Source organism: Ursus americanus, chromosome 6, assembly GCF_024610735.1.
Source record: "Ursus americanus isolate L20-20 chromosome 6, mUrsAme1.1.p, whole genome shotgun sequence".
Classification (NCBI taxonomy): domain Eukaryota; kingdom Metazoa; phylum Chordata; class Mammalia; order Carnivora; family Ursidae; genus Ursus; species Ursus americanus.
In genome coordinates, this window is record NC_142132.1 from 18,863,618 (window position 1) to 18,888,423 (window position 24,806).

Sequence of the window (24,806 nt, forward strand, 5' to 3'; positions counted from 1 at the left end):
TCTCTCTCAAAAAAACAAACAAACAAACCCACAAACGTTTCCGTAGAATTAGTGTTATCAGGTTAAGAAGGCATTCTAGTCGAAACATGAGAGACTATGGACTATGAGAAACAAACTGAGGGCTACAGAGGGGAGGGGGGTGGGGGAATGGGATAGACCGGTGATGGGTAGTAAGGAGGGCACGTATTGCATGGTGCACTGGGTGTTATACACAACTAATGAATCATCGAGCCTTACATCGAAAACCGGGGATGTACTGTATGGTGACTAACATAATATAATAAAAAATCATTATTAATTAAAAAAAATAATAATAAAAAAATAAAACCAATATTGCAGGGGAAAAAAAAAAGAAAGAAAGAAAACTGCACCGATTTCAGACTAAACTATTTCAGACTGTTAGTCCAAGCCACTATTGTGCACGCTTCAAAGAAATGTTACCTACCGAGCCTTTAATTGCCTCCACTTTCATGTTCTATGTTTAGCTAATGTCACTGAAGCTGCACCCTATGTTTCAAATTGGTTTTCTTCCAGCAAATCGTGCAGGCATACATTCTCTCAGATATGACCTTCTAGGTTTCTGAGCCAACTTTGTCAAGAATTAGATATTTTAAGGAACCTGGTCTTGGTAAAAATTCTCAAATCCTGTCTGTCTTTTCTAAATTTTTTTTAATAATAATAAAGAAGGAATTAGAGGAAAAAAAAAAAAAAGAAGGCATTCTAGTCAATAACAAAGTACTGGTACCTATTTTACAAAACATCATCTTAATACTTTTTTAATATAACAACACTCAAGACATCCTCTTATATACCAAATCAACATCACAATGCTTACATATTCAAATTCTCAGAGATGTGAAAATCAACCGAACACGGCCACATGTCTTCCAATTGCCCAAACTGGCTCTTAAAGGCTAAACTAACCAAAAGAATAGAGCAAGAGAAAAGTTTCAGCAAAGATATTTGGTATACTATCTTTCTTATCCTTTGGTATAGGCAGAAGGAAACCTTTCTTTAGAAGTTGTTCTAAATTTTAGTTAAATTTGAAAATTTCAGGAATTTATTCCCCTGCTTATTTATAAACTGTGCCATTTGTTTCCATCTAATTTTAATCATGCAAGAGTAACCATACAACCTTTGTTTTCCAGAGGCAGTTCTGATGTATGGCTGTTTGGACCAACATAATGACTGTTAGTGCCCCTTTCCATTTCAAAGTGTCCCATTTTATACACTTTAACCACAACCCATTCTTGCTGATGAATAATTACAAATTTTGTGATCTGAAATTTGCACTCAATATGCATGGCCTAGCAATAACTGACATGAAAAGCAAAAGTTGTAACAAAAGTTATCACAGAAAGACTAAATAAATTGTGATGTATAACCATTTATCCATTTTAAATGACTCAGGCTTTACAATGAGATAAAATAGAAATATGCAATTACATTTTTAGAACTCATTCAAATTTATTACCCACCTTTTAATATAAGTACAAATAAATGTTTAATGTGTATTTTCTCCTTCAAGAATTTCTATCTTGTTTTCATGTGTATCCATCAAGTCCATAAATTACTTAGCATCTCCCCCTTCTTCCAGTATGAAATAATCATATGGGATTTAAAAAGTACTACACTACCACAAAAGGACTGTTTAACATTGCCACTGCTGTTTTGCTACTATATATTAACAAAAAGCAAAGTCTAGAGCAATGTTTTTTCCAATGGAACATTCTATAACATTCCTTTTTTTTTTTTTTTTTTAATTTATTGAGCCTTATGGAGTGACTAAACCTAAATTCTTCAAAAGAAAGGAAAATGTTTGGATATGCCAACTAGTCCCACTGTAGTTTCAGGAAAAGTATTAGCTCATATATAGTCACTGAACAATATCCCTTAATTTATTCAAAGTATTTAAATATTAAATAACTTGATTTCACAAGGATATCCCAATTAGAGTCCATTTTAGTTTCTTGTTAGAAGTAATGAAATTCATGGGCTCTTACAAGGTGGCAGCCATAAAAAGGACATATATTTTGTAGGTGTTAAAAAAATTTTATAGTCCTCAGCTATGTATGGTTTGCCTGTAACATTACTTGTACATGTAAGAGTGTGATCCTTCTGCATTTCTGTTGTAGACTAACATAAATGAAGGTAGGGGAACCAAAATGTTTCAAAAACCAAATCTATTTTCATTTTTAAGAAACAATAACATTTTTTCTCAAAAAAAAAATTAGGTTACTGCCTTGAAAGTTCAAGTTCCATCACTTTTATATATACACACACGTGGATATGGTATTTTTAAAAAACCACACATACACATAGGTATATAGAGCTGTAATAAACAAATTCCTTTTATAAACAAAATTTTAACTGAAAAGCCACAGTAGATGGAAAAAAAGAAGAAAGGATATTACTTGGTAAAATCCAGTGACATCTACAATAGTTTTACAGCACATTTAAGCATTCTAGGGTTTTATATCTTCACCTGCCTTCCATTTCTTACTTGCTCCTTAAAAAATTGCCAATTATGAATATAGATTCGACCTCAAACTTAGTCCTGATTGTGAGTGCCAGAAAAAGCAAAACACTCTAAATTTCTATTTTAATAGAGCTTCAATTCAAAAATGGTTTTATTTAAAACACAATGCCCATCTAAATGGGGGGGGGGGAGAAAACCAAGCAGCAATACTTAATTATACATAATATTCATGATATGGTAAGTGTTTTTTAGGATGATATCTAGAATGCACTTGCTCTGTCTCCTCAATAATTAAATTGACTCAGAATGACACCACCAAAAGTAAGATTACTCTCTGAGGGGCACACACTTACTGCTAGCCTTCAAAGCAGTAAAGCAAAAGAAAACATATCAAATAGCACATGCACATCTTACAGAATTTCCACTGAACTATCAATGGCTTCTATACAATGTGCCTCTTTTCCATAATTGTATTAACAGCTACCAAGAAAGGAAAGATGAGATTAAAATCAATGGTACTGAACTGAATTGTTTGAAGCCAGTGCCCCACATGTGGGGAAAGTGCATTTAGTTCAGCAGCAATATAGCACAGTGTGAAGATATTGTGCTTAGACGCAGATATTCCAGAACTGAAAGATGTACAAGGCAAGTCAAGATATAAAACCATAGTACACTGTTAAATAACCTTGAAACATACATATATTGCAGTGTTCAAAGGAAAACATTCATTTCATTGTACAAGGCTAGGGAGAAATCCTTAAAGTTACCTATTGTAGTTTATGATATAATAAATACATATCTATATAGCATTGTATATACATATATAGAATGTGTGTGTTTATGTGTATATCTTTTTTTTTTTTGCCAAATTATTTTTAGTTTTTGTCATTCTGCAACTTTCAGGAGTGAAAACTCTTCCATACTACAAGTTTCTATTCCCCCAAACTTAAGAAAAGGTATTTATACTAGAAAAGGTCTCAATACCCTCCCCCCAACCTAAAGACTCACTTCAGATATTTTGCTTTACAATTGATCAGAGAAACACAATTAAAAGAATTCTAGACTTTCTGACTGTATCTTTTCACTTGCCAGTTGTTTCAACAAGCAAATATCTTTTAATATTTAAACCAGCTGATGCAAATTCTTTAGCAGAGGATATAAAGTAGATTTCACTGATTAAAACAGAGCAAATCAAACCCCCCCAAAAAAATCCAGTGATTTACTCTGACTGTAAACAATATATAAAATTTAAATCTCAAATTTCAAAATAAGTTAAAGAAAAATTCTACCTTTAGGGCCTATAATACTACAATGATCTGACAATTGGTAAGGGGAAAATGTATATAAAAAGTTGCAACAAAACTGTCCATTATTTTTGCTAAGAGAAAGTATATCTAACTATACTACCTCTGGCCCTTAAATTTAATAACTTCATAATTTGTTGGCAAATGTTTTTAGCAAACTGGCATATCATATTACACAACAGAAAAACATCCATCAAGTTCAGCAAAGAAAACTTATATAATAAGCCTTTTGTACAGAATTAAAAAAAAAAATCTAAATGGCTATGATTCCTCTATTAGCAGAAACACATAATGCAGTCTTTATAAATCTGCCAAATATATCAATATCTACATAAATAGATACAGATATAGATATGAAACATTAATGGCAGTCTATTTTTGAACAGTGTGTGGGACCAGCAGATTTGTATCAGACCATGGCACGATATGGACCCTGCATCTTTAGGAACTGAATGATAAAAGAAGGACCCCCAGCAACAATCTGAGGTGGAAGGTGACTGAGTGGACAGTTCTCAATACTCATGATTGAAAGCTTGCTGCAAAGAGCCAGCTCAAAGGGAAGGCTATGTAGATTGGGGTTGTCATTCAAATACAGTTCTTCTAGGTTCTCCAGTGTACCTGTTTAAGAAAAAAAAAAAAATCAAATCAATTACTATTTTTAAAAAAAATTAGTTACTGTTATAGAAGTTCGATTGGGCATGATGCTACCCTTGGCATCATATATACTGAATACACCTTTCCTCTTACTCTCTTCTCTTAGTTTTAAAACTCTACAACCATGGATCTTCAACCTTACTGAATAAGTGGGGCTGATCTAAAGAATAAAGAACTCTGATGTCCACATCATGCTCCATACCAATTAAATCGGAATTTCTTCCTTTATGGGCAGTTTTCAAGTTTGGAAAGTATTTTTTTAAATGCACATGCTACATCTCCAAAGATTCTGTTTGGAACAGCTTGGCATTGGTATGTATTCTTTTTGAAACTCCAGAGGTAAGTTTATTGTAAATCTGTGCCTATAATCTTTTTATTGTTATAAACAATGTGATTATCCCTTTTATTAAATAAATTTTTCATGTGGAAAGGTTTTTGTTACTTGATATTAAGTATTTCACTAAGAGAATTATCACATATTTGGCAATAAGCCAAAAATCAACTTATGTAATAATCTTAAAAAGAATGATCTAAAACTGTCTCAGGATATTCACACTTTCTAGGCAAATGTCTCCTGCAATCACATGAGGCCAGATGAATAAACATACTGGAAATGAAGCTGCCTCCCATGTTTTGTAATTTTTGAACTTCAAAATTTAATATTTGATATTGGTATGCAGAAGACTAATGAAAATAATGGCTACTAGGTAATCAATGTTTACATTTAAGATTTTAACTATGAGAAGAAGTTACTATTATTATCCTTACTTTACACAAGTAGAAAACTTGAAGCTTAGGGAGTTTCCATACCTTATCCAAAGCCATAAAGCCAATAAGCAGCATGGCCAGATTTTGAATTATCTATTTTACCCCAAAACCATTTTTTAAAATTAAAGTATAATTTATATTGTAACTCCAAACCCATTCTTAACCACTAATCTAAAGGGCTTCTGAAACAGCATGGTATAGATGGAAGAACATAATACATGGAATTACTAATTTAGAACTACAATGTGATCTCAGTTGATCAATTCTCTTTGTAAAATGGGGTTACAACTTGTACTGCCTAAAATTCAAGGTAGTCATGTTGATTATATGAAATAACAGGTATGAAAATACTTAGAAAATTTCAAAGTACTGTCAAATATTAATGTAATCAGATATTAAAATTAATCCTAAAACCTCTGAGGAAATGTTCTTTGGGCATAAGACATTACTAGTTTAATTCAAGCTTGTGTAGTTTTTAAATGGAAGAAATATAAAATAACTCTGCTAAAATAAGGTTAAATGTATTGGAAATAGAAGTAGGCTAAAATATTCTCAAATGCAGTATTAACTCTGTAACACCCCATGAGGAAACCTAACCAAAACCAACCATCCAACCAGCAACTACTTGGTGCTCTACTTAGAAAAAAAAAAGAGAACGCACGAGAGACTCCTGACTCTGAGGTAACATCAGGTGACAAAAACAGATTTGTCCTCTTTATCTGAAATACTGCTTGAACAAACAAGAGCAAATTAGTACAGAGTCAAGCATCCAAATGGTTCATACCAATTTCTTCAGGAAGATGAGTGAGTAGGTTCTCTCCAAGGCCTAGATGTGTGAGATTGGTAAGGTGACCAATGCCTCTGGGAAGGGTGGTCAACTGGTTGTTTGTCAAGACTAATTTCTAAAAGATTAACAAAATAAAAGATAGTTACACATATATTTCCTACTACTGATATACGTTTAAAATAATACATCTACTAAATTAATAAGATAAATAGGTAAATCAGATTAGGTAAATCACTCAATAAATTTTACTTTCAAAGTATATCATTTGTTAGCAAGTGAAAAGCAGAGGTTACATAAACATAAAACTCAGCCCTGATGCTATAATAAAAAATCTCTAATTAAAGAATTAGATCAAATTCTTAAGAAAAATGTACAGTTTGGAATGTACCCCCAAAACTTTAGTCATACAACTATAAAATCACCAGGATAATGTTTTACCTGTAAATCCTTAAGATAAGCAATTTCATTTGGCAAGGATTCCAATTTGTTCTCCTCTAGATCCAATTCTCTCAACTTCCTAAGGTTTCCAAGACCATGGGGAAGCTTCTTTAGAAGATTGTTTGATAATATTAGAACCTAAGAGAAATTATTGATAGTGTTTGGTAACTCATGAAATGGAATTATATACCACCATTGTGTGGCTTAAAATTTATTAAACTGCTAATTTTCTAAAGAGTGAATATTAAGAGTAATGCTCACTCACATAACATAAAACATTTAACTTGATATTCTTTAAAAAATCACCATAGTTATTGGAAATAAAAGAGATTTAAGTCAAAACTAATGAAAGCAAAGGTTTAATTTTACCCATATTACAAAAAAAATGTAAAATTAACTACTTGCACTAAAATTCACATAGTTAATGGTATTTTGATACTGAGTGGTTACAAATGTGTATCTGATAGGAAACCACTTATGTATTCAAAACCCCTTACAAACCATCATTTTTAGGGAGGTAATAACTTCTAAACTGCCTATTTGAATACACTACAGTTATTACTTATGGTATATTTATTACAACGCAAGCCATCCTCTAATATACCGAACAGGGACTAAGAAAGATAGTCCCTGTTCCCAGAGAAATTACAGTGGTGGTGGCGGCAGCAGCGGCAGCGGCGGGGAGCATAGGGAGACAATACTGGGTATGGGGATGGTGCAAAGAGCACTGAATGGAAAAGACCTACATAAGGTTCTGGTTAATGTTTTATGCCCACTTTTTCCCCACAAAGTCATACCACCTATAGTAAAATAAATATATGTAATAAGACCAAAAAAACAATAGCTGTTATTTACTGAGTTTACTACTTGCAAGGCACTAAATGCATTGTGTGCATTATCACATTTAATCCTAACTCCAACCTTATCCCAATACTATCATCTTCATTTCACAGCTGAGGAAACTGAAGCTTGGTCAAGTTAAATCTGTAAACACAGATAAAAGTGGAACTGTACCCAGATCTTGCTTCAAAATTCATGCTTTTAACCATTCCATCATATTATTTTACCTTACTAAATAATTTTAAAAAAAGAAATTAGATTTTTTAAAAACATGGATACAGAGGAAACTTTTAAATATATATATATTTACTATTAGTAAGCTTTCTCATCAAAAGGATGAAAATTCTAAGGACTCAGAAGCAGGAGAATTCATCCTTGACTAAGGAGGGGACAATAAGACAGATCTTTAATTATGGAAAATAATTTTTTTTTGTAAAGATTTTACTTATTTATTTGACAGAGACAGCCAGCCAGCGAGAGAGGGAAACACAAGCAGGGGGAGTGGGAGAGGAAGAAGCAGGCTCCTAGTGGAGAAGCCTCATGTGGGGCTCGATCCCAGAATGCTGGGATCACGCCCTGAGCCGAAGGCAGACGCTTAACAACTGCGCCACCCAGGCACCCCGGAAAATAATTTTAAAAAGAAAAAAAAGGGATGTGAAGAGGGTACTCTAGATACTGAGAATAATAAGACTAAATGTACAGGGGCGCCTGGATGGCTCAGTCGGTTGAGCATCTTTTTGGCTCAGGTCACAATCCCGGGTCCTGGGATTGAGCCCTCCATCTGGCTCCCTGCTCAGCAGGAAGCCTCATTCTCCCTCTCCCTCAGCCTACTGCTCCCCCTGCTTGTGCTCCCTTCTCCCTCTGTCAAATAAATAGAATCTTAAAACAAAAGAGTAGATGTATACAGAGCTAGAAACATGCACAAATTTCCAACAAAGAAAATAATCTAATTATTAAATAAGAGAGTACATGGGTAATTAGGATGTAAAAGTGGGCCAGAATCGTAGGAAAGGTTCTCAATGCCAGTATCATTTTGGTAAACATCAGTGAAGGATTCTTAAATAGAGTTAAGGGAAAAACTATGTCCTAAAAGATGCTAAGTTTTAGAGCCCTTTCTTTCAAAGACACTTTATAGCACTCAAATCTACCAACTTTTAGTGGGCAAGAGTAATTCAGAAGCACTGAGCCCAGATTAAGTTAATACCTCATCATCCTAATACAGTTATATGTCTAAGAGAGCTTTAACATTTCTAATTATGATCGTCCCCCAACAGAAATTGCTTATTTTAACTGGAAACTTTATAAGCAAGATAACTGCAGAAGGGTCTAAGGAGTTCTAAATAAATGCTCTTTTATACTCACCTCAAGAGAAACAAGACCAGACACATCCTCAGGAATCTTTGTGAGCTGATTAGTGGCTAAATTCAATTCTACCATACTAGTCCAAGTTCCAAAATCCAAGGGAAGTGATGTCAACTGATTGTCCTGGAAAAGACAAAAAGAAGTAACCACAGTAGAACCACAAAAACAAAGCTCCATACACACATACACACACACACACACACACACACACACACACACACCTCCCTGTGGAAAGAAAATTCTTAATTAAACATAAAACCTTAGTCCCCTTTTTGATATCCAAATAAAGAAAAAAACTAAAAAGCAACAAAAAATCTAAGCCTCTAAACTACTTAAACCTTTTTTATTTTGAGGTTAAACTGGAAGTTTGTTCCCTTTGTGATTATCTGTATTGGATATGGAAAAATACACTATATAGACCAACACTTGAGATTTCAAAGGTCCCAGTGAAAAATGGGTTTTCCCCATTTCACGATAATATACAGAAATCACGGAATAAACGGTGGATGATCATGAGCGCAAGGGAAGAAGAAACACTGAAGTACAGCCCATGAGGAAACCAGGATCAGCATTTCCTGAGATGCTGAGCAATAAAGAAGGACAGGAGAAAGTCTTAAGAAGATATCAAATTAAGTCATTAAAACACAATTGATAGTATCCACAATTTTACTTTAAAAATCCATAAGAGATGGCAAAAATAAATTTCTCATTGAATAATAAAAACAGATGATGAAATAGTGTGATCCGAATTTTGTTTAAAAATTAGATATAGCTACATGCAGAAAAAAATTATGAAATATATGCCGGTGATTCACTATTTTTCCTCCTGCAACTTCAAATCTACATATAAATAATTTTCATCAATAACAACTCTTACCACACTGTATTTGTTGGGGCTATTTGTATCAAGAGAGGACCAGCAGTACCCCTGATGTATGCCAATGTGTTAACTGTGATGCTACCTCTCAAGTGGTAGGGTTATTTTAAATTTTCTGCAATATACATGGATTACTTGTCTCATTTTACACAAAATTATCAGTAAGAGAAATTCTAAGTAGCAAACATCCATTTGAAAACCAAGTTTTTCTGGGGCGCCTGGGTGGCACAGCGGTTGGGCGTCTGCCTTCGGCTCAGGGCGTGATCCCGGCATTATGGGATCGAGCCCCACATCAGGCTCCTCTGCTATGAGCCTGCTTCTTCCTCTCCCACTCCCCCTGCTTGTGTTTGCTCTCTCGCTGGCTGTCTCTATCTCTGTCAAATAAATAAATAAAATCTTTAAAAAAAAAAAAAAAAGAAAGAAAACCAAGTTTTTCTTTTATCATAGTATTTACATTTATTACCTATTCATTATAACATTTAAGCTTATTAACTACTGATAATTAGCATAAAAAGGAATTTCATTTAAAAAAAATTACTACTGGTGCTTATGAGGAGGAAAATATCAGCTTTCATTTTGACTTTTTTCAAGAAAAAATTTTATTAAACATCTGTCATGCTATTGCAGAAAAATTAAGGCAAAGCTCTAGGCAAACTTTTCTTATTTCACCAAAAACAAGCCTTTCCATGCTAACGTTACAGAAACATCCTATCCATAAAAATGCACCACCAAATGCAAAAACTAATGAACACCTGGGCTGCTGTGTTCTAAGCCTCTTATTATAAGCAGAACATTCAGAATTAATATCATTACCACTGCTATATCTCATATAACTGAAATGATGAACAATAAATTTTATACCTGTTTAAGATTACAAGATTATCTTGAATTCCCACTAGTTCACTTATTATATACCTCTAAAAATTATCATAAAAGATACATATATTTATGAACAAGTATAGATAGAATCAATGAATTCTACATTTGGACTATAGTTTAAAGAACCACATTATGTTGAAATAGTTCATCAAAGATAAAAGGCTGTAGTATAATACAATAGAAAGAACACTTACACCTGGAAGCAGGAAATCTAGGTCCTCTGGATTCCTACACCTCAGCCATAAATTAGCTATATGGCCAATTTACTTTTCACCTCTGGACCTAAAGTTTGTTCACTATAAATAAAATCACTGGAAAAAGTCAGGTTTCATTTCTTTCCTCCTTTTTTCCTTATTACAAATGTGAAACTCATTCACTGTAGAGAATATAGATATGCAAAAAGAAACTAAAGATCATCCATCAGAAGAAAATATTTGCAAATTATATATCTGATAAGGGGTTAATATCCAAAATATATGAAGAACTCAACAGCAAAAGAACAATCCAATTAAAAAATAGGCAGAGGATATGAATAGACATTTTCCCAAAGATTACATACAGATGGCCAGCAAGTACATGAAAAGATGCTCAACATCACTAATCATCCGGGAAATGAATATCAAAACCACAATGAGATATCACCTCACATCTGTCAGAATGGCTGTTATCAAAAAGACAAGAAATAACAAGTGCTGGTAAAGATATTTAAAAGGGGGGGGGAATCTTTGTGCACTGATGGTGGGAATGCAAATGAGTGCACCCACTGTAGAAAACAGTATGGAGGTTCCTCAAAATATTAAAAATAGAACTACCATACAATTCAGCAATCCCACTTCTTGGTATTTATCTGAAGAAAATGAAAACATGAACTCAAAAACATATATGCACCCCCATGTTCACTGCAGCATTATTTAAAATAGCCAAGATATGGAAGCAACCTAAGCGTTCACAGATAAATGAAGAGATGAAGAAATTGCAGTGTACACACACACACACACACACACACACACACACACACACACACAGCAACAGTATTCAGCCATAAAAAAGAATGAAATCTTGTTTGTGACAACACGAATGGACCTTGAGAGCAGTATGCTCAGTGAAATAAGTCAAATGGAGAAAGACAAATGCCATATGATCTCACTTACATATGGAATCAAAACAAAACACCAAGCTCAAAGATAAAAAGAAAAAGAAAAGATTGATGGTTGCCAGAGGTAAAGGTTAGGAGGTGGCAAATTGGGTAAAGGGAGTCAAAAGGTATAAACTTCCTACTTATTAAATAAGTAAGTCATGGGGATGTAAGATACAGCAATTATAGTTAATGATACTGTATTACATATCTGAAAGTTGTTAGGAGAGTAAATCTTAAGTTCTCATCACAAGAAAAAATATTGTGTAACTATGTATGGTGATGGACATAACTAGACTTAGTGTGGTGATCATTTCCCAATATACGAATATTGAATCATTATGTTGTACAACTGAAACTAATACAATCTTATGTCAACTATTCCTCAATAAAAAAGATCATCCATAAAATTATGATATTCAAAGATAAACATATTTTAAAAAATTCTGGCTATATATAAGTATACATATAAATCTATAGATACTTAATATATAATTAAGCACATTAAGAACAGTTAAAAACTGTGTGGAAAGACAGTCTTGCATGCTTTAACTTTTTTCTACTTAACTGAGAATGCTTCAACTGGTATTAATATTCTTCTAAACTTGAGTATTATTTTTAATGACTTCACAGTATTCCATTGAAGATACACTACTTTTAAAAAATGAAATCTTTATTAGGTTGGTACCAATTAAATAGAAAGTTCTATAATAAATATCCCTACAACTATGCTTTCATGGACATTCATGATTATTTCTTTAGGATAAAGTGCTAAGAGTATGCACGGTTCTAAGATATTTGTTATCTAAAACAAATTGCCCTGAAATATCATCATCAGTTTAGACCCCATCAGCAAGTAACAAGTAACTGTTTTCCACACTAATAGAGAAAACACAAATGCTAGTATAAGTTCTAATAATAGTAGCTTTTCTCCCCCTCAAAACAAACAGAGGCTTACCTTCATATTCAGCTTACTTAATACTTTTGCTCTGGAGAAAATTCCAAATGGGATTTTATTGATTCGATTGTGTTCCATGTTGAGGGAATAGATGGTGGAAAACTGAGATGGACCGCCTACTGGATATAACTGGAAGCAATTTCTAGCTAAGGTCAAACTATTCAGTTTCACAAGACTTGATAACAGACTCTGTAAACAAATAAAATAAACATATGAATTAGAACTGTAACAAGAGGGGAGCCTGGGTGGCACAGCAGTTAAGCATCTGCCTTGGCTCAGGGCGTGATTCCGGCGTTATGGGATCGAGCCCCACATCAGGCTCCTCTGCTATGAGCCTGCTTCTTCCTCTCCCACTCCCCCTGCTTGTGTTCCCTCTCTTGCTGGCTGTCTCTATCTCTGTCAAATAAATAATAAAAAATAAAATCTTTAAAAAAAAAAAAAAAGAACTATAACAAGATTACTCCACAGAATACAGAGAAGCAGTCACAAAGGCCTTAAAGGGCCTTCAGGTAAGAAGTGACAGACTGGTTGGGCCAGCTCTGCGATGCCTCACAGAGAGGGACAGTCACTACTCAGCTCTAGCTAACTGTTGCTTTATAGGAATGTGCAGCCAATAGAGTTAGATTTCCAGATTTTACAAGAAACAGAATACACATACTTACATAAAATCTAATTTTTATTCCTTGGCGTTAGCTTATTTAGAACACTCTATAAATAAGGGGCACCTGGCTCAGTCTTGATTTTGTGTCCAACCCTTGATTTTGGCTCAGGTCATGATTTCGGGATCATGAGATGGAGCCACGTTGGCTGTGGAGCCTGGTTGGGCTTCTCTCTCTCCCTATGCCCCTACCCACACTCCCTCTCTCTCAGGCACGCTCACTCTAAAAAAACAAAACAAAACACCAAAAAATCACTCTATAAAGAAAAGTATGTCTGAGGGTAAGAGATATCTCATGAGTGGCCAGTTTGAGAACCTTAGAGAGTGGAATCTTTGGCATCACACGGTCCTGAGTCTGAGTCCTGGCTCTGCCACTTGCTATGTGACCAATCCTATTCAGGTCCGAGTTAATTATCCTCTAAATTATTATTAACATCATACCTGACTCAGAGTAAGCTGTTTTTCAGAAATTTAATGGCTCCTTTAAAGAATATTAAATTCAGATGATAACACTTCCTGATATTATATAATATTGTTTTTCCATATGGTAAAATTGCAGAGGGAAATACGCATCTATCAAACAAGTATTTACTGCACATAATAGCCCCATATCCCCTTACTTCAGCCTCCCACCACGTTACCACAGTGCTAGGCGTTTAGGCATTATAAAAGAAATTCTGCCATTAAAATGACTAAGCCCTATTTAGAGAAATGAAGCACACAGATGGGAAAAAGAAAACAATACAAAACTGTATATAATCAATACTAAATTATATGTAATATGCTCTTGCTATTCAAAGTCTGGTTGAAGGAAGAGCAACATTAGCTTGTTAGAAACGTAGACTTTTAGGTTCTACTCCTACAGAATCGGTATGAATCTTAACAAGATTCCCAAGTGATTTGTATGCTCATTAATGTTTGAGAAACACTGATACAGACTATAAAACAATTCTGAGCCCTGGCTCTATCTTTCAGTGGCTTGTGACTTTGGGCAAATTATTTCTCCAAACCTTAAATTTTATTCATTTGTAAAATGATGATGCCTTATTTTGTAAACTGTAGTGAAGACATTTTAAAGAGATAAAATATGTAAATAGCTTTACAACCTCTAGCATATAATAAATGCTTAAATTTTAAGTCCCTTCTCTTTAAATTTAAAGAAAAGAAGAAATACTGGAATAACTGGAAAAGCAGGAAGGAGACTGACAGTGAGGTAGATTCTGAAGGATGAAAAAAATTTAAATACTCAGAGAAGTAGAAGAAACATTCTGGATTGAAGTAAAGGCCCAAACAGGGAGGAAACAAGCTGTGTGAGGTATGTATGTGTGTATATTTGAAATAATGTTCAAATATCAGCTGTATACCAGGAGGAAACTGAAGACTTAGTACTTGAGATGTCAGTTGATTTTAAGACCAGCTGAAAGAATGAAATAACTATGTAACTGAAGGTATAATTATATGGTGAACTGAAACTTGTTCTTTATGCTGAACGTTAAGAAGCTTTCAACATTTGTCTACTGATGTACACAGATAAAAGGAAGAGCTCAGGTAAGAGTGGTGAGAACACTTTGCATGGCAGTCAATTCAGGAAAAATGCTTACATCCTACTTTACTGAAAGTACATGAAGTTTTGAGTCTCATGGCAAAAATGTTACTTTTATTATTCTTACAGCTGACTAACTTTACTGATGTTCTTCTTTGAAAAAACCTGAAGATACCTGAAAAGGGGCAACAAGAAGGCAACTCTCCAACCTTTCATTCTTAGGGCATATAATGAAGCTATGCAGTTGCTTATCGACACCTTAAAGTCAGATGTATCTGGATCCCCATCTTAGGTCTTCCATTTACCAGTCAGTTATGTGACCTTTGGTGAATTAGACAATCAATATATTTCTCAGAATACTCCCAGAAAAATATTTAAGGCACAAATTTGGCCAAAAACGTAACTTCTCTTAAGTCTTATTACCCTTCCTATTGGATAATATCCTAATAATTAGTATAATGGTAGTGAAGATTTAAATGGGATAATCCATGTAAAGTTCCTAGCCTTACACCTTGAGCATATGTGCTTGAATTTATTAAATTCCTTTTCCTTATGTGTTTGTCTACATTAAAACTAGTCGAATTTCAGATAGTCATCAAATGGAAAAGTATATAGTCATTTTGCCAGCTGATTTCAGCAGTAACCCCAACTGAAAACCACTTTCCTGACTGTGCATATCTAACTCAGCTTCAATGTCTAGTAAGTGCTGTCTACTGGATTTTATTGTTTTCCTTATTGTGCTTATTATAAATGCAGATAATTACATATTTGCATTAGGAATATGCTGCTTCCAAAGCACACAGACTTCTTTTAAATAAGACTTAATCCTTTCCCAGATTTGGACAGGGCCAATCAAGGGCTTCCACCATAGCTTCTCTACCTGAAAATAGGCCAGGTTAAATACATGCACATGGGCGCACACATACATACATATACACATACACTGCTTCCACAGCCAGATTAAAGAGAGCAGTCTTCTTTATTTTCTTTTATCAAAAATAAATCTTGACTAATTCCAGTCACAAAATATTATATGTGAAACTAATTAGCACAATGTCTGTATCCTAAGAGGTACCCAATAATTATTAGTTTCCCTTCACTGCTAATGAAAGTGGATATAAAAAATAAGTTTTAAATTTTCTCACTTCTTAAAATTTAATATACACCCAGTCTTTATATTTAGCCTTACTGACACTGTAAAAGCAGTCAATTTTACTTAAGCTCACAAATCACATCCTAAAAAAATCCCAACAGGGTCTAATTATTGTGCTAATTACTTTTAGAAAAGGAGATGACATTAAACAATAGAATCCCACCCATTTTTACCATTCTAAATTACCACTAGCAAACAAAGACAAAAATCCAGACAGTCTAGTTGTCAGGGCTAGCTCTATAATCTGCGGATTCTATTCCTTATCCCATTTAAACTGCAAGTGAGATACTGTCATAGCAGTTTTAGTGAACTGGTCCATCCTAGAAACTACAATCCTGAAAAACTGATTTTTGTACTCTGATCAAAAGGTTTTCTAAAAACTCAAACACCCAGAATAACAGAAGCAAAATTAAAAGGTACTTTTTTCTGTATCCCTTAGAAACAAATCAATTAAATACATTTATTTTATAAACAATTGCTATAAGCCTATAGCTTCATATACTCAAGTTGTTCTTTATAAATCATAGTATAGATCTAAAAACATTTGCCCAAAGCACCCTTATTTAATTCAAATACGCACACACACACACAGAAAAACTAGAAATAAAGGGCCACTTATAGAAAACATTTTTAATTATTAGAAAAAAAGACTTTTTGCAAAGTTCAATCAATAAGTCCACAATTCCATTCTTTTATTTGTTAGAATACTACAATAAGACATAAAGCTTGAATAACTATAAGCAAACACACAAGTTGTGGGTATGCTAAAATAATAATATGTAGCCAAAGAATAAAATAAAAGAGTACTACATTCTGCCCAATTAATCTCTAAGCAAAATAAGTGAAAATATTTTTTCATAGAACAAAACCCAAATTAAAAATAATGTGTTATGAAATAACAAATTTGTGACTGGTATATGCTAAATAGGCTTTAATATTATTGTATAAGGAGGGTAATAATTTGGGTCATGGAAGTGTTACAGCTAATATTAACATGATTAATAAATAGTATGTTCTATGTAGCTCATTTTTTTCCTCGATCATCTTCCTATATCACTTTTTTAAATAACTGAACTGGGTGGGATAATTGAGCTTTAAAACCAACCATACAACTTTTCCTTAATAGCTGTTATTGTCAGTTCCAAAATGATGTGAAAAAGATTTACATGATGCTCACATGGGAATGTAGCACACTGATTTCTCACCTTGATTTCTCTCTTCTATATATAAAAAAAAGAAAAAATTAGTATGTTCCTATAATCATGCCTATTCTTTCTTCTTTGGAGTATTTATCTTAGTGTTGGCTAAATGTCCATAGCATACTCATTATTTTTTTTATTAGTATTACGTTATGTTATGCTAGCATACTCATTATTTAAACAATCTTGATAATCAAATTATTCACCCAGCTGTAAAGATTTACCACCTCTCACCTCTGGTAGAGCAGAAATGTTATTGTTTTCTAAATTTAGCTCTTCGAGAGCACTGCATTTTGCCAGTGATCTGGGTATTGCTGACAGTCTGTTGTATCTCAAACCAAGACGACTTAAACTGGACAGGTTTCCTGTGAATACCAAAAAAAAGGAATTTTTAAAATCTGATAAACGTGTTAATTTCTTTTCTGACTTCAAATTACAACTGCTGGTAACACATATTTAGATGGGCCAGGTTTAAATGTCAAATGTAATGTAGCCAGCCTCTAGTTTTAAATTAAACATAAAGTATTATCAGAGTTAAAAATTACAGAAGTAGATGCCTGTGTCACACTTAACTTTTTGGAGACAAATATTTTGATGTCTTTCAACTTTCACCATCTTTCTGAAGTGTGCCCATTTCTTTCTTTTTGCTTTGACCATTTTCCAGAAAGTTGCTGAATAACTTTCTTTCTTAGATTAACACCACTACAATACTTACAGAAAACATTTATTAACTTATGGCGCAAATTAAGCCTTGAAACCCTAGGAGGGCAGTCACTATGCCTCATAATACAATCTAGTTATCATTCATCTGCATCTTTCCCTCTTGCTGAAGAAATCAGTGATTAAAGTTACAAGAAATCACTAAATAGAGCTAAATTTTACTCTTTACCTCTTTAAGACAAAAATTCATCAGTGATAATGAAAATATTCTGATACTTAAATACAGTAAGTATAGCCAACTATAATGCAGAAAAACTCAGCAAACATTTCAATTCCTGTAGGAACTGTAATTGGAACTATTCCAGAGGTATGCTATTCTCATTTACATTACTTTCTTATAATAGCATCTGGAAACTGGGCCAAGAATTTGCTGGTTCTGTTTCAGTAAGATTCCAATAGGCAGAAAACTGAATTCAAAAGCAACAATAAAAACTATCACTTAGCAAAGACAAGTTAATTTTGTGTTTAAAATGCTTTCTAGGGGCGCCTGGGTGGCTCAGTTGTTAAGCGTCTGCCTTCGGCTCAGGGCGTGATCCCAGAGTCCTGGGATCAAGTCCCACATCAGGCTCCTCCGCTGGAAGCCTGCTTCTTCCTCTCCCACTTCCCCTGCTTGTGTTCCCTCTCTCGCTGGCTGTCTCTGTCAAATAAATAAATAAAATCTTTTTAAAAAAATTAAAAAATAAATAAAATGCTTTTCTAAATTAACGAAGGATGCTTCACTGAATCTTTCCAATGACATTCTGGGAAGGTGTGTCAATTGGGGGGGGGGGGGCAGGGAACAAACTGAGGACTGGATGACTTTCCAAAGCCCCAAAGAATTTAGAGATTAGAAATAAGGGCAAGAATATTGTTATCACTGTACCATGACATTGAATATGATACAAATGTTTCTTAAAAGTTGGGTTCGCAGAAAATAAAATTATCTGCTTTGTGATGAAATGTTAATTACAGTCATATTTGCAGGGGCAAAAAAATGGGGACAACCTATTTATGCAAGAATATATGAAGAATTATTTAAACTGGAGACACCATAGTGTCACAGAGAATTTTATGTTATCTATGTGACTCGGGGCAAGTTACTTAACTGAGTCTATTTCCTCATCCATAAAGTGGGGATAACACCAAATACTTGACAGGATTGCTCTAAGGGTTAAATACAATGTGTGTAAGATATGTAGCACAATGACTAATACATATGTTCAAAATATGATTTTATTCTATAGTATATGCCTGTATTCTACTATATTCTATACCTATAAAAATTATGTTACAAAAAATTTTAAGATGGGACTTTATGATGTTAAGTGAAAAAGATAAGAAAAATTATGTACTTTGTATGATCTCAACAATGTAAAACAAAACAAGTAGAAAAGAATGGAAAGAAAACATCAAAACTAACAGTTATCTGCATGGCAGAATAATGGAAGATTAATTTTTTCTATGAACTTGCCTTTTCCTCATTTTCTATAGCTTTGTCATTTAAAAACATTTTGATAAAGAAAAAGTCTGCAATGCTAAAGTCATTTTAATTTTAAAAACTGCAATATCTTTATACCATTCTTTTTTTGAATGAATATTTTACATCATGGAGACATTTTTATGCTAGTGTAGAGGTAAGACGTTGGACACTTCACATTGTGAGGCTCATCTTCTCCATAAAGTGTAGATATGAGCTAAATTATGGAAAAAACAAAGCATGGTGGTTTGAATTCTTAAACAGGCACCCTGATTAAAAAAAAAGAGAGATGAAAAAACACCTAAGTAGCGGCAATAAGAGCCATCTGAGAGTAAATAAGCATGGACTTCAGTATAAGATAATGTGAAGAGACTTATCAAAGCTACCACCTAGTTAATGGCAAAACTAGAATCAAACTCAGCTGGCTCCTTCTAACAATCATTCTTCAAGATATTCACTGGCCGCACTCCACAGTTAGCTTGCCGCCTCTTGACACAGAAGCGTATGTTCACTCTTACTCCCATGCTGTTTGTCTATACTGTTGTGCTCATGGAAAGCATTTTTATTCCATACTGAGTCCAACACACTTGTTCATGAAGCTTTCCCTGGCCATTCTATCAAGACCTCACTGATCTCCCTGTAAATTGGGACTACGACTGCATATTGTTTTCACTATAAGATGGCATTTAATTATACTTGTTTTTGTGCTGTCAGTCATTTCATGGGTTAGTTACCTCCACCCAACAGACTGAAAACCCTTTAAGTACGAAACCTTATATATTTCTATCTCCCCAAAGAATATGTTTCAGTGCTAAGCCCACAGCGGGCATTCATTCATATTTTCCTAATTAACTGCAGATGATAAAGCATTTTACTGTTTGTCCTCCTCTCCATTAGGAACAAAACGTAAAATCTTAAAACTACGTAAGATGCTTTTCTTTGACCCATTTTCATTTTAAAACAGAGAGGGAGGGAAGAAATCAGTATTTTATCCTTTGCCCATCCCATGCCCACTGTAGCTACAAGGCCGGTAACAGTGGAATTTTCCTACAAGCAGTGATAATGTCTGATTTTAAAGAACTTCAAAAATCTTCTGGTAAAATTTTAATTTGCTGTATGAAGTTGAAGACAGAAAAGGCAGTTGACCTTAGAGGGGGGAAAAACAGAAGACAGACCATTCCTTTCTCTTCTTCATACCATACTGCTTCCCCTATGGAAGAAGTGTAATAAAATGGCTGAAGCATTTACCAAGGAGTCTCTGAAATCTGCCAGAAGAGTAAAGCACAAAGACCCCATATTCTTGCTCCATCAGCTGACATCCCTCATTCAATCACTGTTTAGAGCACAGCAGTACACAAATACAATATTTAAAACATTTTTTATTCTCATCAAAACCTAAAAGCTTTCTCTAATAACAAAGATTAGTGTAATAAATTCTAAATGCTTATCAAAAGCCCAATAAATAGAACCAGATTCCTGCAATTTCTCTTCTAAAAGCACAGTAACTCTTGAATTTCTTACTTTCAAAATCGGAATAGGTTTCTAGAATTTAAAAATTATAAAATGAAAATAATGTAATGAAACTGTCACATGACTTATCTAGTACCAAAATTAGTGGTTATTTAAACAAAAACAGTACCTCCAACGTTCCTAAACTTTTTCTTTTTCCCTTTTTTTTTTGGTGTGGTAGAAAATGAACTTTAAAAAATGTAATCTATGAGAATATGCTATCCTAATGAGAAACTCACGTGTGCAAAGCTCTTATCACTTTACTGAAAGCATGGCATGTTCAGTCATCCACATTTTGCCAAAATCCATGACTCTCAGCAAAACAAAAGAGGTGAAAAAAAATTAAGGATGAAATATCAAAATTCTTGGGGCGCCTGTGTGGCTCAGTTGTTAAGCGTCTGCCTTCGGCTCAGGGCGTGATCCCAGAGTCCTGGGATCGAGACCCACATCAGGCTCCTTCCCTGGGAGCCCGCTTCTTCCTCCCCGACTCCCCCTGCCTGTGTTCCCTCTCTCGCTGGCTGTCTGTCAAATAAATAAAATCTTTAAAAAAAAAAAAAATCAAAATTCTCTAAGTGCGAGAAAAAAACTGGACATCAGAAGTCTGACATTTACTATGATTCACCCCCTGTAGTGATTTCAACTCCAGCCTTTTTCAGTGATTGGTTTTACCACAAACTAAACTGCAATCTAGAAATCAAGCCATGGCTTGCTTTAATGTTGAGCCATTGTGACTAAGAAATAAAATCAATGTTGCTGAGCTGCTGTGTATAAATGTAGGCTGATCACTGCCAATCACTGGCATTTAGCTTTTAAGTGCTTAACTTTGACTCTAAGTTGTTCTGTGCTCTGCTCTGACAGCTTGCTTTCTTATGCTGTCAGATTTTTAAATTATAGCAACATCAAATGGCTATGAATTAAAATTAGATGCTTTCAATTTCAGCAAATATAATCAGCATCTTTAGGTTAATTCAGTAGAACTTTTGAGTAAAACTCTAACTCAAATGATCTTAATCTTATTTTAACAAAGTAGCAAAAAACAAAAACACACACACAAAAACACCCAGTAGAAAAGGCACAGAGTTCTAACAATGAAAATAATGTCAAAGTACTTTTTTTCCCAAAAACACTGAACCAAAAAACTGAAAGCAAACTGAAAAGCAACCGATATAAAAATTCTTAAACGTCAAAACCCAAAAGAGAACGCCATCACTAAAAAGAAAACTAGTAAAGTTGTTACATGAAGGTACACTGTAATTACCTAAAACCTAATTACTAAAACTCTACTTGTTGATATAACCATAATTACTGCAACATTTCTTCAGAGCCCAGCGCAACAAAAGACCTCTGTGAATTGTTCTGTGCTCCAGCCTTGAAGGCAAGGTCTTGCTGCATATTTTTCTTTATCTCATTTGAGAAGAAACAGAAAATAAAACATTTGTTCCTACTTGAGACCTCTTACCCACCCACCCCCCAGTTTCATAAAATCACCAGAAATCACAGCAGGCTTTATAACATATCAAGTTCATAGTCTGAAACAAAATGCTGTAATGAAGCTTAATATTTTCTTTAGTTCATAACTGATGCTTGAATTAGAAAATATTTACATGGAAGAGAATACAGTTTTATTCAACAGGGTAGATTAATGGTTAAGTCAGAGAAACTATAAATATGTTTTGAAGTACTCTCTCACTTAACTACAACCAGCTGTCCCCTCCCTACTTCCTTCTGCCTCTTCTCCACATCCTGTGAGCTGTCAGTGATCCTAGCACTGCTCAGCCTGGATGTAAATGGCAGTGATTACTGCCAAGGAGTGAGAAACTACTCTAGGAGTGTTCATGTTAAATAAAGAAAGGGGTAAAAACATCTCGGTCTACTTATAAGAAAAAAGAAAAGGCAAGGAAATAAAGTGATTTTTGGAAAACTTGATTGTCAGGTGACAGTTAAAAGATCTCATTTCAATTCTGAGTTTAGAGCAAGTTTCTTTAGTCCAGCGAAAGGAGAGTAGGGCAGCTCCTGCAGGACTTACATCAACTGTGCAGGATAGGTGTGGATTTTTTTTTTTTTTTAAGTTATACTGTTTAAGAAGTAGAATAGAAAAAAACAGGAAAAGTATCAGGAGAACTATATTCCAGTAAAGTTTACCACTAAATGTTTTGGGTGAATTTCTCTTCTCTGATAAATAAGAGGGAGAATCTCAAAGGTCGATCAATCAAAGACTGTTGCGATATGTAATAGACCAAGGCCCAAATGTTTGAATTTCTCACCAACTCTCAACCTTCTGCTATACAATCAAAATACTGGGGACGAGAGAGATGGAAAAGGCAAAAGAATTTTTAATATACATGATGTATAATAAATGACAGTATTATAAAAATTTCAGTAAATATTACTTACTTCACCATTATTTGGATTAACAGCTATATAAATACTCCCATTTGTTGACAACTATCAAAGCATGTAAAAATAAAATATTTATAAGTTTCTTATTGTTAATGTTTCAGTTCTCATTGATTTCCAATACATACTTGTAATCTGATCATGAAGAATGTCTAGAAGCAAGGCACTTAAGTTATTCTGAGATAACATCTTAACCACAACAGATTAAAAATGAAGTCAAATGTTTTCATATTAATAAACATGCTTAAAATACAGTAATTCTGACAGAGGAGAGATATATAAAACTAAGAAAGCCAGGAGAAAGAAGGATACATGGAGAAGTCACCTTTAGTCAGAGGAAGTGAATCCAAAAGACTGTGACCCCAGACCTAGTAAATGGAAGATTTTTATCATCTACCACCACCTATACTTCCTTGTTTGCCAGGGTACAATACAAGTATGTATTGTACTCTAATTTCAAGTACGTATTGTACTCTAATTTTATCCCCCTTTCACTGTTATTTGACATAACACAGATACAGACACATGCATAAAATATTAAACAAAATACTGATGGACTACTTGAGAGAAAGAACAGTGCTGACTGACGACCATGCCCTATAGATACCCACTTGATCAGCTGAAAGGTTAGAGGAAATTATGTGGGTATTTAGGAGAAAGAGTCCTAAGCAGAGACCAAGAAGTATAAAGGCCCTGAGACTAGGACTTGCCTGATATGCTTAAGGAGCAATAAAGTGCTTAGTATCTATAATATCCTAAGAAATACAGAGTGACTAAGCATTGGTGAGAGGGATAAGAATATTAACTTTATAATATTTCAAACATCTTTTAATTTTGGTTCCCCTGTCTGATTTGCAGTAAACAACCTTTATTTTTCTTTCTAAAACTGAGCAACTGTGCTTTTATGTGCTTTTTAAATGTCATATAAGAAAAGATTATGCATTATTCTTTTCTCCTTTACTGTTGCAAATAGTTGGTTATTCAAAATAAGCAAACTTAGACATATCTTGCAATGTAAGAACATACAACACAAAGTATGTCTATTTAATTCATGAAAAGTATATAAACTATATAAAACTATCAAAAATTAAGCCTATATGTTTATTGGCTCGGAGTATCCCAGGGAAGTGTACTCTGAAAAATCAACACTGAGAAATATAATAGAGTTCTTGCATTTCAGAAATAAAGGAAAGTACTCTGGGTGACCAGGCAAAAAGATTGTCACTTACAATGGGAAAAAATTAGACTGGCCTCATACTTCTGGTATATTCAATGCCAGAAGATAGTACAACTATCTTTTAGTTCTACTAAGACATTCAAGGAAACAAAGCTGGATCCAATGATTTTTATATCCATCCAAACTGTTCAAGTATAAAGGTTACAAACACTTTATAACTAGGGAACTATTATTTATGAACCATTTCTGAGAAAACTACTGTAAGATTGACTTGAGCCAACCAAGAGATGACTGGGGCAACTATGACAACAAAGACTGTTGATGAACATTAAGATGAAAAACAACTGGAGAGCAGCATAACAAGATATACCATAAATGTCACATGTCCTGACAGTGTATTTGACAAAAATTAGGAGAAAAAAATACACAAAAAAGGACAGGTAGTAGAATAAATTCAGATTGCCTCATCTATGTCACTCTACTCAACAAAAGAAAAATTAGAAAGTATTTTGA

General features: G+C 34.0%; 1 protein-coding gene across 2 annotated transcripts in view; it reads right to left on the reverse strand.

Moving 5' to 3' along the window:
* Nucleotides 1-2,319: 2,319 nt before the first annotated feature.
* SHOC2 (SHOC2 leucine rich repeat scaffold protein) overlaps nt 2,320-24,806 on the reverse strand; it is a 92,332-nt gene continuing 69,845 nt past the window's right edge. For both annotated transcript variants that reach the window (XM_045803088.2, XM_045803087.2), the window contains exons 4-9: nt 17,269-17,399; nt 12,482-12,670; nt 8,633-8,755; nt 6,431-6,568; nt 5,990-6,107; nt 2,320-4,401 (exon numbers count right to left, since the gene is read on the reverse strand). In XM_045803088.2, the coding sequence (XP_045659044.1) occupies nt 4,193-4,401; nt 5,990-6,107; nt 6,431-6,568; nt 8,633-8,755; nt 12,482-12,670; nt 17,269-17,399 (908 nt within the window). In that variant the 3' untranslated portion in view covers nt 2,320-4,192. The remainder of the gene's footprint in view (nt 4,402-5,989; nt 6,108-6,430; nt 6,569-8,632; nt 8,756-12,481; nt 12,671-17,268; nt 17,400-24,806) is intronic.